Source organism: Falco punctatus (assembly GCF_963210335.1).
Source record: "Falco punctatus genome assembly, chromosome: 1".
Classification (NCBI taxonomy): domain Eukaryota; kingdom Metazoa; phylum Chordata; class Aves; order Falconiformes; family Falconidae; genus Falco; species Falco punctatus.
In genome coordinates, this window is record NC_137580.1 from 15885581 (window position 1) to 15899229 (window position 13649).

The 13649-nt window shown below is 39.7% G+C and overlaps 1 protein-coding gene across 3 annotated transcripts in view; it reads left to right on the forward strand.

The window, feature by feature from the left end:
- The window catches only part of DCLK2 (doublecortin like kinase 2), a 95440-nt gene extending 88803 nt beyond the window's left edge, over positions 1 to 6637 (forward strand). For 2 of the 3 annotated variants that reach the window (XM_080368546.1, XM_080368547.1), the window contains 2 exons: positions 702 to 818; positions 5610 to 6637. In XM_080368546.1, coding sequence (XP_080224672.1) covers positions 702 to 818; positions 5610 to 5831 — 339 coding nt within the window. In that variant the 3' untranslated portion in view covers positions 5832 to 6637. Of the gene's footprint in view, positions 1 to 701; positions 819 to 1881; positions 1965 to 5609 lie in introns of all 3 variants that reach the window. The other variant, XR_013924327.1, reaches the window with a different exon arrangement.
- The last annotated feature ends 7012 nt before the right edge of the window (positions 6638 to 13649 follow it).

Consider the following 13649-nt stretch of genomic DNA (forward strand, 5'->3'; position numbering starts at 1 on the left):
GCACTAAGCTGATGGCTGCTGGGTCCTTCATCTTTTGGGGCAGCAGCAACGAGAAACACCAAAGTGCATTGACTATTGATTTAAAATCAGTTCATTAATAATAAATACCAGGTTTGCATATGCATAGCCAATGTTTATTTCCACATGTTTTAAAAAAGGGACTGGATATGATCTATGGAGTTCTTCAAACAAGAGAAGACAACTGTAACAAGTGCGTCTGTGCCATAACAGCTCCTCTCAAACATATTTATGGTACTTTATAATGTTTCTGTGCTTAGGATATGATGGACCATTTAAAATGCTGATTTAAAAGAAAGCCAGATGACAAACAGGCTTCTTATTTTTAACACTATGTCAAGCGCATTATTGTTAACATGCTTGAATCAAACTTGCAGTTTATAATTGCGGGACAAATGAATGGACTGAGAGTAAACAGTGCCACATGGCATTTTAAGAAATATAAGTTCATACATAAAACAGTGGTTGCTACATTCCTTTCCTCTGTAATTTGTCTTAATCCATTTGAACTGTATCTCATGTAGCAGAGTGCATTCACTTTCTGGCAGCCTGTCTGATCACTTACTTTGCATTAAAAAACAGGAAGTACCTGAGTATAATAGAAAATTTCTCTTCTACACAGTTACATTCAAACATAGTTTTGGTTTTTTCCTACCTTGAGTACTGTGTTTATTCTTATACAGGATGATGCTTCCCAGGAGAATAATATGCAAGCTGAAGTAACAGGTAAACTGAAGCAGCACTTTAATAACACCCTACCCAAGCAAAATAACACATCTGCTGGGGTTTCTGTCATCATGGTAAGAGAAACGAACATTTTTATACGTTGATACTATACTTTGCATATTTTCCTAACAGTGCTCTATGGACATGTGTGTGTGGTGCAACAACAGCAAAAGCAAAGCTAGAATAGTCTCTCATTCTAGCCTTTATTTACGTATAGTGTGGATTGTCTCATCATTGCTTGAGAGCAACCGAGTCTATCAGTGTGCTAGCTAAGCTATAAAAACAAGCTTTCAAACAGAAACATGTAAACACTAAGTAGTATGTTGAAATGAAGCTTATTAACAATTTGAAATTTTTCAGTATAAAAACTGTTAATTTTTTATCATTCTGACCACCTAGTTAGTTAAGTAGGCTCTTACCCTCTGCCTGAACAAGTATTGCTTGATCTTGAGCGTACTGTTTGTTCTGGGAAACCAGACTCCATTTCAGAAACTTTCTTCATAGTATTGAATGTTTACCACATTCATTTTGTCCCAATCTAACCCCTGCTATGTTTTTTCTGTTCCCTAATGGGGAACTTTCTTCAAAGCATACAAAGGAACCCAGACAACCTGTAGCTGAACTTACATAAACAGTAATTCCAGAAGGCAGATGTGTGAATCATGGTAGAACTGGAGTTTACTGTAACCAGTACTCCGAACTGCGCTTGTCATTGACCAGTCACTTTTGCAGAGAACATGCCGCTGCTGTAGAGACTGAACGGCCTTTCCGTTCTTCCTGTGGTCCATTCTTGTCTAGCGCAAGGATAGACACTGCACACAAAGTTACTTCAGTTACTAAAAGAAAGATAAAACCATCTACGGTAATAACAGTGATTTCTACACCCAGCCCTCCCCATTAGTATTAATTACTCTCAAAGTCCAGCCCACTTACGTTAACAAAGACTTGTTTTAATCATCGGAAAGAGGTAAATTTAAAATAATGTTTCTGCATATGTATATGCTTTTGCAAATACATTTATGTGAATAAATAGGCAAAAGACTTAAATGTAGGAAAAGTGGTAACATTAAAATAAAAATGAGAGAAGTCAGAAAATGCATTTCAGGTTCATGCTGTTGTCTACATTTCATTTGACAGTTTGACTTGACAGTTTGAGAGGGACTTCAGAGCTTCATTCTTTATACAGTTGAGACTATGGATAAGCCTGAAGCTGAAAACTGGTATAAAATGCACTATATGTAATAAGAGCAATTTTAATTCTAACTCTCAGCCCCTCTCCAACTTGCATGCCACTTAAGCCTGTCTCAAGATCTCTGACACAGCGTTGCTTCTGGCTTCTTATTGGTGTGGTTTTTTCTGATTCTGTTAGCTCCTGACATTCCTTCAGATAGGGAAGTACACCTCGCTGAAACTTTGCATTTTCCCTTTCCCCGCCTTATTTCCTTCTAACAAACAGGTATGGAAGGATGTAAATGCATAATTATTTATTTCTGAATGCAGCTCCCAGTTATTGCTGAAGGGAAAAGTAACCTTTTTGTTCAAAACACTGTAATCTAATGAGGGTTAACCCCCTGATCTGTTATTCTTACCCTGGTTTATCTAAAGCATTGAAATTTCTATTGAAATTAGTACAAGAAGTTGACTTGTACTAGCACTCATTGCTTAAAAACATTCTGAGTCAGACAAGCACAGTATTGTAATTCTCATGTATTGCAGTGCATTGCTATATCAGTCCACCTGCATATTTAATGGATCCCTTTTACCATCACTTCATTCAAATATTGTCATCTGGCCCATGCAGATAATACCATCATGTGGCAGATAAGTAAAACTGCACATACCTACATCAGTGTTCTTGCACAGGAAACTCTTTCTGCCCCTTTTAAAAGCATGTTGCTGTTAATTCATTACTGAATTTTTTTTGTCAATTTCAAAATGTTCTGTAAATCTAAATTTGTTGCAATTGTGTTAGTTCTGCTTAAAGTAAGTCTAGTTTCTGTCCCTTGCTTCCTTCCTTTTTCCTCCTTTCCCAATGCCTGCATTGCTTTCCTCTGAGTAGGTCCAAGGCAATGGTACGTACTAACTGCGATGCTTTGTTCTGCTGCACAAAAAATACATGTTCTCCATTTTTGACAAGAAGAAAAGAGAAATAACTCAGCCAGTCTGAAGTGGAAAGAGCTTTTCAGCTGCACAAAACCAGCAAACGGTAATCTCTTGGACACTTACAAAAACATTTTCTATATTGTGACACATACTTGAAATACTCTAAGCAAACACTGATATAACTAGCTATTTCACTTCCTCAGACGTATGTTGGTCTATTACCCTGGGAGTAATTTTGTGCATGTGCGTATCTCACAATATGCAAAAGCAATTAGAAAAAGATTGGAATCCTATGAAGACAGAACCAAAACCACCAAAATAAGCATTGTTTCTATTTAAAATAAAAAAATTATTTGTCACTTCAGCCTTTATGGTATCACAGAGCTAGTCAGAAGGTAATTAGTCTTAAATTAATAAAAAACATTCTTACTTAGCAACAGTAGAATTAAGCCTACTCTTCAATCTTAGGAGAAAAAATAATCCTAAATTGCATTACATAGATATATGTATTGCTGTGTGCAAGGAGTGACAACTATCAGAGGCTGCTGGTAGGACGCACAGGAGAAAATCACCATCAGCATGAACTGAAAGCATTTCCCTTCCCTATTAAATAACTTATACTGCCACTGAAACAGCAGAAACCTGTTTATTCTCAACTCTTTTCTTTTTCCAGCCAGCAAAAGAGGGAATGCCATCCTGCCAGGGTAGCAGCTACTTTGGTAATGATAAAACCACAGCACATCACAGCTGATCTCAAAAGTCTAGATACAGTTCAGCCAGTCATTTCCTTGCATGCTCTGTTCACAAAGTTGATTGTTAGTAGCAGAGAATTCAATTGTGTATTATTGAATTTTCTCCTTGTGCCTGTATGCATGTAGAGTAATGTCATAACCTGATTAAAAACCAAACCAAAGCAAACCCCAACGAAACCAAAACACCATAAATTCAAAATACCTTCTCTTTTTTGAGGGTGAACTTTTATACTTGGTATTTTGCTCTGAAAAAGCCTGGCAGGAAGGCCCTGGGGGGCAGAGGGATATCGGGATGCTACTTGCTACCTCCCCTGCCTCAGCACGCAGCCATATCATTGTCCAAAACAGAACAGTTTCAGCAGGAGAGTCTAAGTGAGACTGATTCCAGAACAACCCACTATCCATATACCTGCAAATTCTAGAAGTCTTCTATTTGAGAAATAAGAGGTACTAGTCAGGTCTCTTTGCTAAGTCGGGTAAAAGACAAATTTGAATTCAGGTATCACATAATAATGAAATAAGTTTTCACTACCAAGCTATATGATCAGTTTGGAAAAAGGAGGATGAGCACCTTATTTTCGCTGTCCTTGATGACTTTGATGCAATAAACCAAGTCTGGGGAAAAAAAATGCTAAATTTAACTAGTATCAGAAAATTATTTCAATGTCTAAACTTACATATTTTAGTGAACAGTATTAGACAAACTCCACTAAGAACACATAGAAATTTTCACATTAGTAAAGCAAGTCCTCCAGAGCAATCAATCAAACGAAATCACTAAAGAAGAGGCAGAGCACCTGACCTTACTTTACAATTAGCACATCCCAGCTCAAACAATGAAATTCCACAGAACAATGCCATATAATGCCTACAGATACATATGCAGGGGGTCCCTCAAAGGTGAAACGTACTCTGCTGTACTCTGCTCCTCAGTTCAAGCGTCACACGTTTGTGGATTACTGTAGAAAGCCCAAGCTGTACGTGCCAGAGTAAGTATACCTTGCACCATTTTACAAAACTGAATAAATTACAAATAACTTAATTAATTTGTATTAACTGAAATCTGTATTATCACTGGTACTTGAAGAGCTTCCACAAAGTAAATACTTAAGTAGAGAGATTTTATAATGATCAGTATCAGCCTTCAAACTGTGAAATAAGACCAATTACGCTGTGTCTCCAAGTCTTAGAAAGCATTTTTGATGTATATTTTTGACACAGGAACTACTAGATTTCTCTCTAGGTCACTTTAGACGTTCCACTAGCAATTAAACATTACACTGTGATTTAATACAACCTGCAGTATCCTTCAGAGGGTATGAAAGTTGTCAGCTTCAGCAGGTACACCACATATTCCAGATAAGCCATCTACTGCACCAGAGAGCACTCAGGTTTGATTCTAACCCGCTGTTCTCCTCTCCAGTAAACTAATTTTTAGGTATAGTATTCAGAAATTACACATTTTTTCCACTGTGTCAGTTCCATGAGAGTTCATTGCCTACTCTCAACAATAAGCAGAAAAGTAGACCCTTTTCTTTAAGATAGAAAAAATAATTAGGCTTTCATCTGTCATCTTCACAAACAGATACACTTCTGCACAGAAAAGGTATTATTAAGTTTTCACTAAGCATAATGGGATTCCTTGTGTCTGCAAAAACGCAGGTACATACCTGTTGCCAACACCTAGTATGAAGAGTTCCTTCCTTATCATACCATTCATGTAGGGTTTTTTCCACATCAGACTTGCTAGACAGAATTTTAAACAGAATTTTGACCATCATGGCAAACCTTTGTCTGGAAGATAAGTTTTCCTTATATTCTCCGAAGTCAGCACCATAAAACACTACAATTAATTATATATAAGATTTCTAATGTTATTTCTCTTTTTTTTTTTTTCCTGGCTGTAATGCATGCACTTAATGTCTTAGATTGTTTTAACCCTTAAGTTAAGACAGGGCTTTGATTCTGCTCTTTTTATATTTTGCCTTGGGTTTTTTTCTTTGTTTTTAGAACACAGCTCTAGATAAAGAGAGTCAGATTTTCTGCAGCAAGCGCTGTCAGGACTCTGATAGAGCTGGAACGGAGAAAATTTCTGCAATTACTGCTGCAGCTGATGATCCTCATGTGGCTGGGTCCAAGACCCTCTTCCCTGCTGCTTCTGAGCCACTCAGATCCCCCGTGCTCCCTGCCTCAGTATCTCCTGAGTTTGCTGGGGATCGGCCTGGTGCGTAGGACTGATGAAACCAAATCCACCTGAAGCTCCCTGCACTCTCACCCCGATTTCTCTTCATTTCACGTGACAGTTTGTTTTCGGTTTGCGCGCACCCTCTCGTGGCAAGCCCAGGGCAGGCTCAGTCAGGGGAGACTGATCTTCTCGTAGCGGGTGGGTGAATGTGCGGTGTGAGTGCTCTTTGCTCTTGTCTTGAGAAGAGCAGTAGGGGAAAGATCCTGGCAATGTTAGATGATTTTTAAGTTACCTGTGTTAGTTTAATGAAGTGCATTTCACACAGCCTTGGGCTCTAGCCTAACTTACAGTGTAGCTAACTGTATTTTTATATGAGCAGTGAGACGATGAACAGTTACCTGGCCTCACCTCTACAAGCAGGCCCCGTTCTGTTCTTCTGATGAGGATTTGCAGAAAAGTAGGAGAGGAAGACAAGGGAAGAAAAACTTACATTTACTATCTACTCAAATGCCTCTATTTTTAGCCAAGTTTCTACTAAACTTGAAGAGGCAAATTTTCACAAAAAAAAATTTTAGTGGACTAACTCTAAAGTATCATGAGAAAAGCACTGGAGATAGAGGGAAGGATGGTTGTTTTTGCATCGAGTTTCTTACCTGACTTGCAGGCTACAGGGTAGTGTTTAGATAATATGAATTTAAATAAAATGACTTGGGATGTAAACATGAGCACTGGACATTCATTTGTAACAAAGACTGGAGTCAAGGAAGACTTTCTGTTCTAGCCATTTTCTGTCCTAATCACAAGTGTCCCATCCACACCTCTCTCCAGGGTCAGACTACCTATTAGATAAAATGATTTTGGGCCTGTGAATGGAAAGCCTGCTGCATGTTATCTAAGCTAGGATGAATGGAGCAGTTCCTAGTTCTAGGGTGAGCTGATAGAGGAGCTACTACAGATAGCTGCCATCAATAGCAATCAGAGGTTTGTCAGTGCTATCCCCCTATTCACCTGGTGCAGGCACTGGAAACAAGGATTGGGGAGCAGCTATCCTTAATCTGCAGTTGCAAGATAGATGAAGTTTTACCTTTACCATAATGCTTAGTTCAATATAGTATGTATTCAGCTTATTCTTTTCCTTTGCTCGTTCTTATGAATTGGTCATAGATCATTTTCTTTCTTAGCTATACTTTCTACTAGAATTGTAAAAGGAAGACCTGCAATAAACTTTCTTCATTAAAAAAAAAAGGCATTAATTTCTTTGAGAACTCAGTTATTTTGTCAGTGAAAATGTCATCTTATTCTCCCTGGAGAGATTGAACAGTTGGGTACCTACCAAAAAATCAGAGCAATTCTCATAACCATTCAAAGTTCATTGACTCCTATGGAAGACATAGGTAACACATGACTGAATATGAGTGTTTTACTTTTTGAAGAGGCAATTAAAGATCAAAAAGTGCCAACTGACAACATAAGGTCATGGCACAGCTGAAAGATACACAGCATCTTGGCCAAAAAAGGGGTAGTAAAGGTATGAAAACATACTACATGTCTTAATGTAAAAAAAGTTGGGCTACAACCAGGCATTGTGAATTAATCCAGCAAACCTGTAACAAAGTTAAGTTCAAGATATTTGGAGAGTATGGGAATGGCCTTTGTATAAAACTATGTACATTTACATTTTGGTACAGTGCAAAAATAGGAAGACAACACTAACCTTAATCAGAACAGAAACTAGCAGGAGTCCATCAGCTAGCTGTATGTGCAGCTGGTAAATTCCATAACAAGTCTTAGACAAGCTAAAGAAAGGACAGGTAATTTCAGATGGAGCGGGCTAACCAGGCACCTACAGTAAGGAAAGGGAGTCCCCAGGAGAGAAGACAGTGACAGACCACTGAACTATAAGATTAGTAAAGAGGGAGCAGCAACAAAGTGGTGAAGGCTGGGTTTCTAGGAGGATGGATATTCAGCTGTGCAAGGCCTAAGTATTTATGAATGAAAAACTGTCATGGGTTAGCAGAGATACTAACAAGTTGTTACACAGCTTCATACATACCTAGGATGGTAATTTGCTGGCTCTATAGCTGCCGGTTCTAAACTGTTACTTTGTCTTATGGAAGAAGAGAGCAAAGACATACAGACGTACATACCCTGAATGCATGTGCCTAAGTTCATGACTGATCAACATCTAAACCTTGTTACATTCTTAAACAAATATTTTGATTCACAGAGCAGAGGCAGTTGATAAACCATGCCAGAACACCTATTTAAACACAGTGACAACAGCTGGACAAGATGATCATGTGGCCAACATAACTGGATAAAAACATGGGATAGCGGAACAAGTTCTTAAGTCCACGTATAACCTCAGGGAAGTTATATCACTACTCCATGCCTTAATTTAGTTCCACAGATGTTAAATCTATGGGTGCATCGGTGGTATGTTTGTGCTGCTCAGGGTATCACAGTTCAACATAAAACTAAAGACCTGCTGGTTGATATTAAAACACTTAATGAAGGCTCATAAGTATTTTATTTGGTTTGCTATCTACTGCACTTTTATTTAATCCTTCTCACTTTGTAGAACCACCAGTTGCTAGAAGAATGCAAAAAATAGAAAAGAAAGTGTAAACCAGAACTATGCTAGCTGCTATAAAGGGAAAGAAACGACTATAGAGACTGTAAACACAAGCTATACATCTGTCAGAGGACTGTCACCTTTTTGTTCTGTAAAAATAGCTGAGGTTTCTGCACCATTTTGATAGATATTGATTAAATGCCAGTTTTTTTCAAACAGTCAACAGTGACAGCATAACTGCTACCATGCCTATGTTTTAGAAAATTATTTTTTAAAAGTATTTTTAAAAATCCCTGGTCTTTTTTAGCCCCTTTGAATGTCAGCAGTTCATATATTTCAAAGGAGCCAAATCCTGCAGTTCTAGAGATTTGAAATCCCAGAACTGAATCCTCCCCCTGCTGTAACTCAGCATAATACTAAATTCATCAAAAGTTACTTTTACAGATAATTACCCCCATTCCTGAACTTAGAAAATTAATTACTATAATTGTCAAAATACATTAAAGGTAGATGGTGTTTTACGATGATGTTACTTTCATCAAGTTATTGACTCATGCTTACAGCTTGTCATTAAGAATATTTATCTATGTCAGTAAATCTTACTTTGGACTGCTGTAGTAAGCAGCGATACCTTGGGTTTAGATGCATAGTTTCCCCCCATCTAAACTGAATACTTGAGGAAGAGAAGCTAGGAGGAAGTAATGACTAAAACTAACAGATTGCAGGGTAATTTTTCCTAAATTAAACAAGTAATTACATTTTATTTTAAAATATATAAATTAACTATATATGTAAGATACCAGAAAGTATTTTTAACCTACTTCTCTTTCTGAATCTTCCTCTTCTTTCCTCCTGCATTTTTTTTTTAAATAAAACAAACGAAAACACAGGCTTTTCTACTCTACTAGCATGAAGCTTTTTGTTTGAGCTGGGGAAGTTCAGTCTTTTAATTCAAGGAGGCACATCTTCTAAGACTTCATTAACCTCTCTCAGAAACCCATGTTCTAAATCAAGGTATATGCTAAGACTACAGCAACAACAGTAACTTCCACTAATAACAGCCACTGCCATTTTTATTGCCCTATGCTTAGAAATCACACTGAGCGCGTACAAGAGGTTGCCAAAATATACCACACAAGTGATCAGCCATCCTTCGGTGGGTGCAAGACACTTTGTCTTACCTCTCAGAAGGCACTGGTGGTACAGGAGACACTCCAGCACCCCTGTGTAAATCAAGGAGATCAGCAGCAAGATCCTGTATATGTTTCAAACACGGATCACAGCTTTGGTCTTTATGAGAAGACTCTGATTTTCCTAATCTACTTGAAACAAAAAAATGTTAGCTAGGAAGCAGTAACTTACTATACCACTGCCTGTACACTCACCAAAAAGCGATTCAACTTCCTATTCACAGAAATTATTTTTAAAATCTCAGGCTAAACTAATAAATTTATGCAGCAAGCAGGAAATCTTTATTTTTAAAGTCTCATTTAAGCCTGGTTTTTGTATCTTTCCTCCCCCCAGTAGTCACTGGCCTAATTATTACAGATTGATAAGAGTATATTTAGAGAAGTATTTATTCACTTTTATATAAATACACATATTTATCAATTAACTTTAGTTTTAACAGTTTTAAAATGGGAAATGATACTTCATGTGATCTTTTTTTTCTTTCAAGCTACATTCAAACAGCAATTGGAAAGCAACAGAAATGCACAAAACTAGTAACCCATCCAAAATGCTAATGAAACTGATTATTTTAAGATTTAAAAAAAGTAAGCAAATCAAACACTTGTACTGCAATCGGTTTCTATGTCAAACACATACAAATATCTAGTTGAGCTTTTCTGTCAGGGGAATCTTTTCTAGAGGGATTTTTGTTTTGTTTTGAAACTAAATTAGCATCGTAAAAAAAAACCAGGGCAGGCACTGAAGAAGCAAGATAACATGCAACTATCCACCTAGAAGTTTTTCCTCAGCTGTTGCTTCTGTTCTTGATTTTGTTTCAAACAATTGAATTTTAAGTGCCTTTGCCATATTTGGAAGCAGAAAGCCCAGGGTGAAAATCGTGTAAGATGCAGGTTTCAGAAAAGCACAGCTTCACCAAGTAGTACCAGCAGCCATTTCCTTTTCCCCAGAATAATATTTGCTAATTAATATGAAATACTGAGGTTTAGAGTGTTTAAATGCTGAATGCTGAAACACCTTGCTTAAGAAGACACTAGCTCTGTTGTTCAGAATGGTTAGATTTGGGGTTTGCAGCTACTGGGGCTTGCTTGAAAAAGGATGCCTAGCACACAGGATAAACGAAAAAAAGCAAGCTACAAGAGCCATCTGCAAAGTCATCTATCCAATATCTGGCTATATCTGTTGCCGAATATGCCACATTCTGAACACACAATTAGACTCAATTGTGCTACAGCATTTTGCAGCTCACAGCTCACAATGCACAGTGAACAAAGCAACAGTGGGAAGAAAAAAATTAGAAGATCTTGAAGAAAATAGTAACCATATCTCAAACTTTGTCCATTTAGCAAATTTGAAAACCTCTTTTTGTCTATTCCCATGCAACACAGCAACATTTCCAAAGCACACATCTAAGTGTCTTTAATTAGTTCACTATATGATGCAGTCCCAAGTACAAAGTTCTATGTGATTACAGATATCACTAATACATCTCACTCCAGTTTCAAGACTATTGTTTCTGATACTATCTCAATTCATTTTTAAGAAAGTAGTATTTCACATAATTCATAAAAAGTTGTGAAATATTTTACATACTCTTAATAATAATATGCTTCTTTATAATAAGTCGCAACTAAAAATAAACGATTTACTGATACAAGCTAGAACTCATTATTTCAAACTTTGTTTCTTTTGGTTTAATCCATTTTTTTCCTCATGAGCCTGACTATATTTGAATTGCAGGGCTTTAGGTTAAATGTAGTTGAATTTCAGTAAATCTCAACAAAATGGGAAACCATTTCCTACTGTTTTTGATCCAGAGAGTTTAAAGAGCAGCTTTAAAACATGATGCATAAGGACGGACATGCATCATTAACTGTATTAGTTTACTGAAGATCTTGTGTTGGTTCTGCATAAAAGTAAACTATTTGGGATTTCACATAATGTTGTATCACATGGGAAATCCAAGCAAGTGACTCATCTCAAGCTTTAGATAAATATCCTAACCCTATAAGGGAAAGGTCTCACTAGTTTTAACTAGGATGCAGCCAGTTTGTCAATATAGTAATCTTTTATTCCCCTTGAATTACTTCAAAGTATAAGAGAAACAGAAAGCAAAACAGAGATGCCGTAACAGAAGCACACTTCAATCTGAATATGAAACTTAGTCACCATCTCCACGCCATTCTTATTCGATATATCTAACAGCAATTATGTCCTCACTAAAGTCGCAATAAAATTCATTTCCCACAAAACGTCCAGGTTTTAATTTTCTTTTGCTACTGAAAGAAATGAAAACAATTTTTTGTTCCAGGACACCAGCTCTGTATGAAAAATGTGGGTTGAGTTTTTGTTGCTGCTGTTCAGGTATGTGGAATAACTGAAGATATTCCACTGTACCTTAAAAAAAACCCAGCCTGATCCCACACACTACAAGCACAATAGCAGAACAAGTTCTCCTTAAAGTTTCTAAATAGAAATTCAATTTGCATATTTTTAGAATTACAGTCAGAACCCCAAAATCATACCAACTGCCAACAGCAGCTGTAAAACACAGCCACCACTGCTACATAGTAGTATTAACAAGTATCTACAAGAAGGGCCAGAAGGAGGATCTGGGGAACTAGAGGCTTGTCAGCCTGACCTCAGTGGCAGGGAAGGTTACGGAGCAGGTCGTCCTGAGCACCATCACGTGGCACATGCAGGGCAACCGGGTGATCAGGCCCAGCCAGCAGGGGTGTGTGAAAGGCAGGTCCTGCTTGATGAACCTGATCTCCTCCTGTGACAAGGTGACCCACTCAGTGGATGAGGGAAAGGCTGTGGGTGCTGTCTACCTGGACTTCAGTAAAGCCTTTGACACCGTGTCCCACAGCATCTCCTGGGGAAACCGGCTGCTCGCGGCCTGTAGGTGTGCGCTCCGGGCTGGGTAAAAGGCTGGCTGGCTGGCCGAGCCCAAAGGGGGGTGGGGAATGGAGCCACATCCAGCTGGCGGCCGGGCACACGTGGTGTTCCCCAGGGCTCAGCGCTGGGGCCGGTCCCGGTTCGTGTCTCTGTCTGTGATCTGGGCGAGGGGATCGAGTGCCCCCTCAGCGAGTCTGCAGCCAACACCCGGCTGGGCAGGGGTGCTGATCTGCTGGAGGGCAGGAGGCTCCGCAGAGGGGTCTGGGCAGGCTGGATCCGTGGGCCCAGGCCACTTGTATGAGGTTCCACAGGGCCGAGTGCCGGGTCCTGCCCTGGGGTCACACCGGCCCCACGCAGCGCTCCAGGCTGGGGCAGAGCGGCTGGGAAGTGCCTGGGGGGAAAGGGCCTGGGGGTGCTGGTGGGCAGCCGGCTGGGCAGGAGCCAGCACCGTGCCCAGGTGGCCAGGAGGGCCAGCAGCATCCCGGCTTGTGTCAGCAACAGCGTGGCCAGCGGGACCAGGGCAGTGACCGTCCCCCTGCACTGGGCACTGGTGAGGCCGCCCCTGGAATCCTGTGTTCAGGTTTGGGCCCCTCGCTGCAGGAGGGACATTGAGGGGCTGGAGCGTGTCCAGAGACGGGCAGCGGGGCTGGGGAAGGGGCTGGGGCACAAGTGTTGTGAGGGGCGGCTGAGGGAGCCGGGCTGTTCAGCCTGGAGACAAGGAGGCTCAGGGGGGGCTTATCACTCTCTGCGACTGCCTGACAGGAGGCTGTAGGCGGGTGGGGGTCGGTCTCTCATCCCAAGTAACAAGCAACAGGGCAAAAGGAAATGGCCTCAAGTTGACCAGGGGAGGTTTAGATTGGGTATTAGGAAGTTTCTTTGCTGAAAGGGCTGTCAAGCATGGCAAAAGGCTGCCCAGGGAGGTGGTTGAGTCACTGCCACTGGAGGTATTTAAAAGACATGTAGATGCAGCACATAGGGACATGGTTTAGTGGTGGACTTGACAGTGCTGGCTTTACGGTTGGACCTGATGATCCTTAGGGTCTTCTCCAACCGAAATGATTTTATGATTCTAAACTCTCCCCTTCCTAGATAATAACAACCTCCATCAGCCAAACATCCACAGATAACTGTTTTCTATATTATCTTGGTATCAGGTTAAGTCTTTCGGACATTTATTCTGCTAAGTGCTGAACAGCAGAGCAAG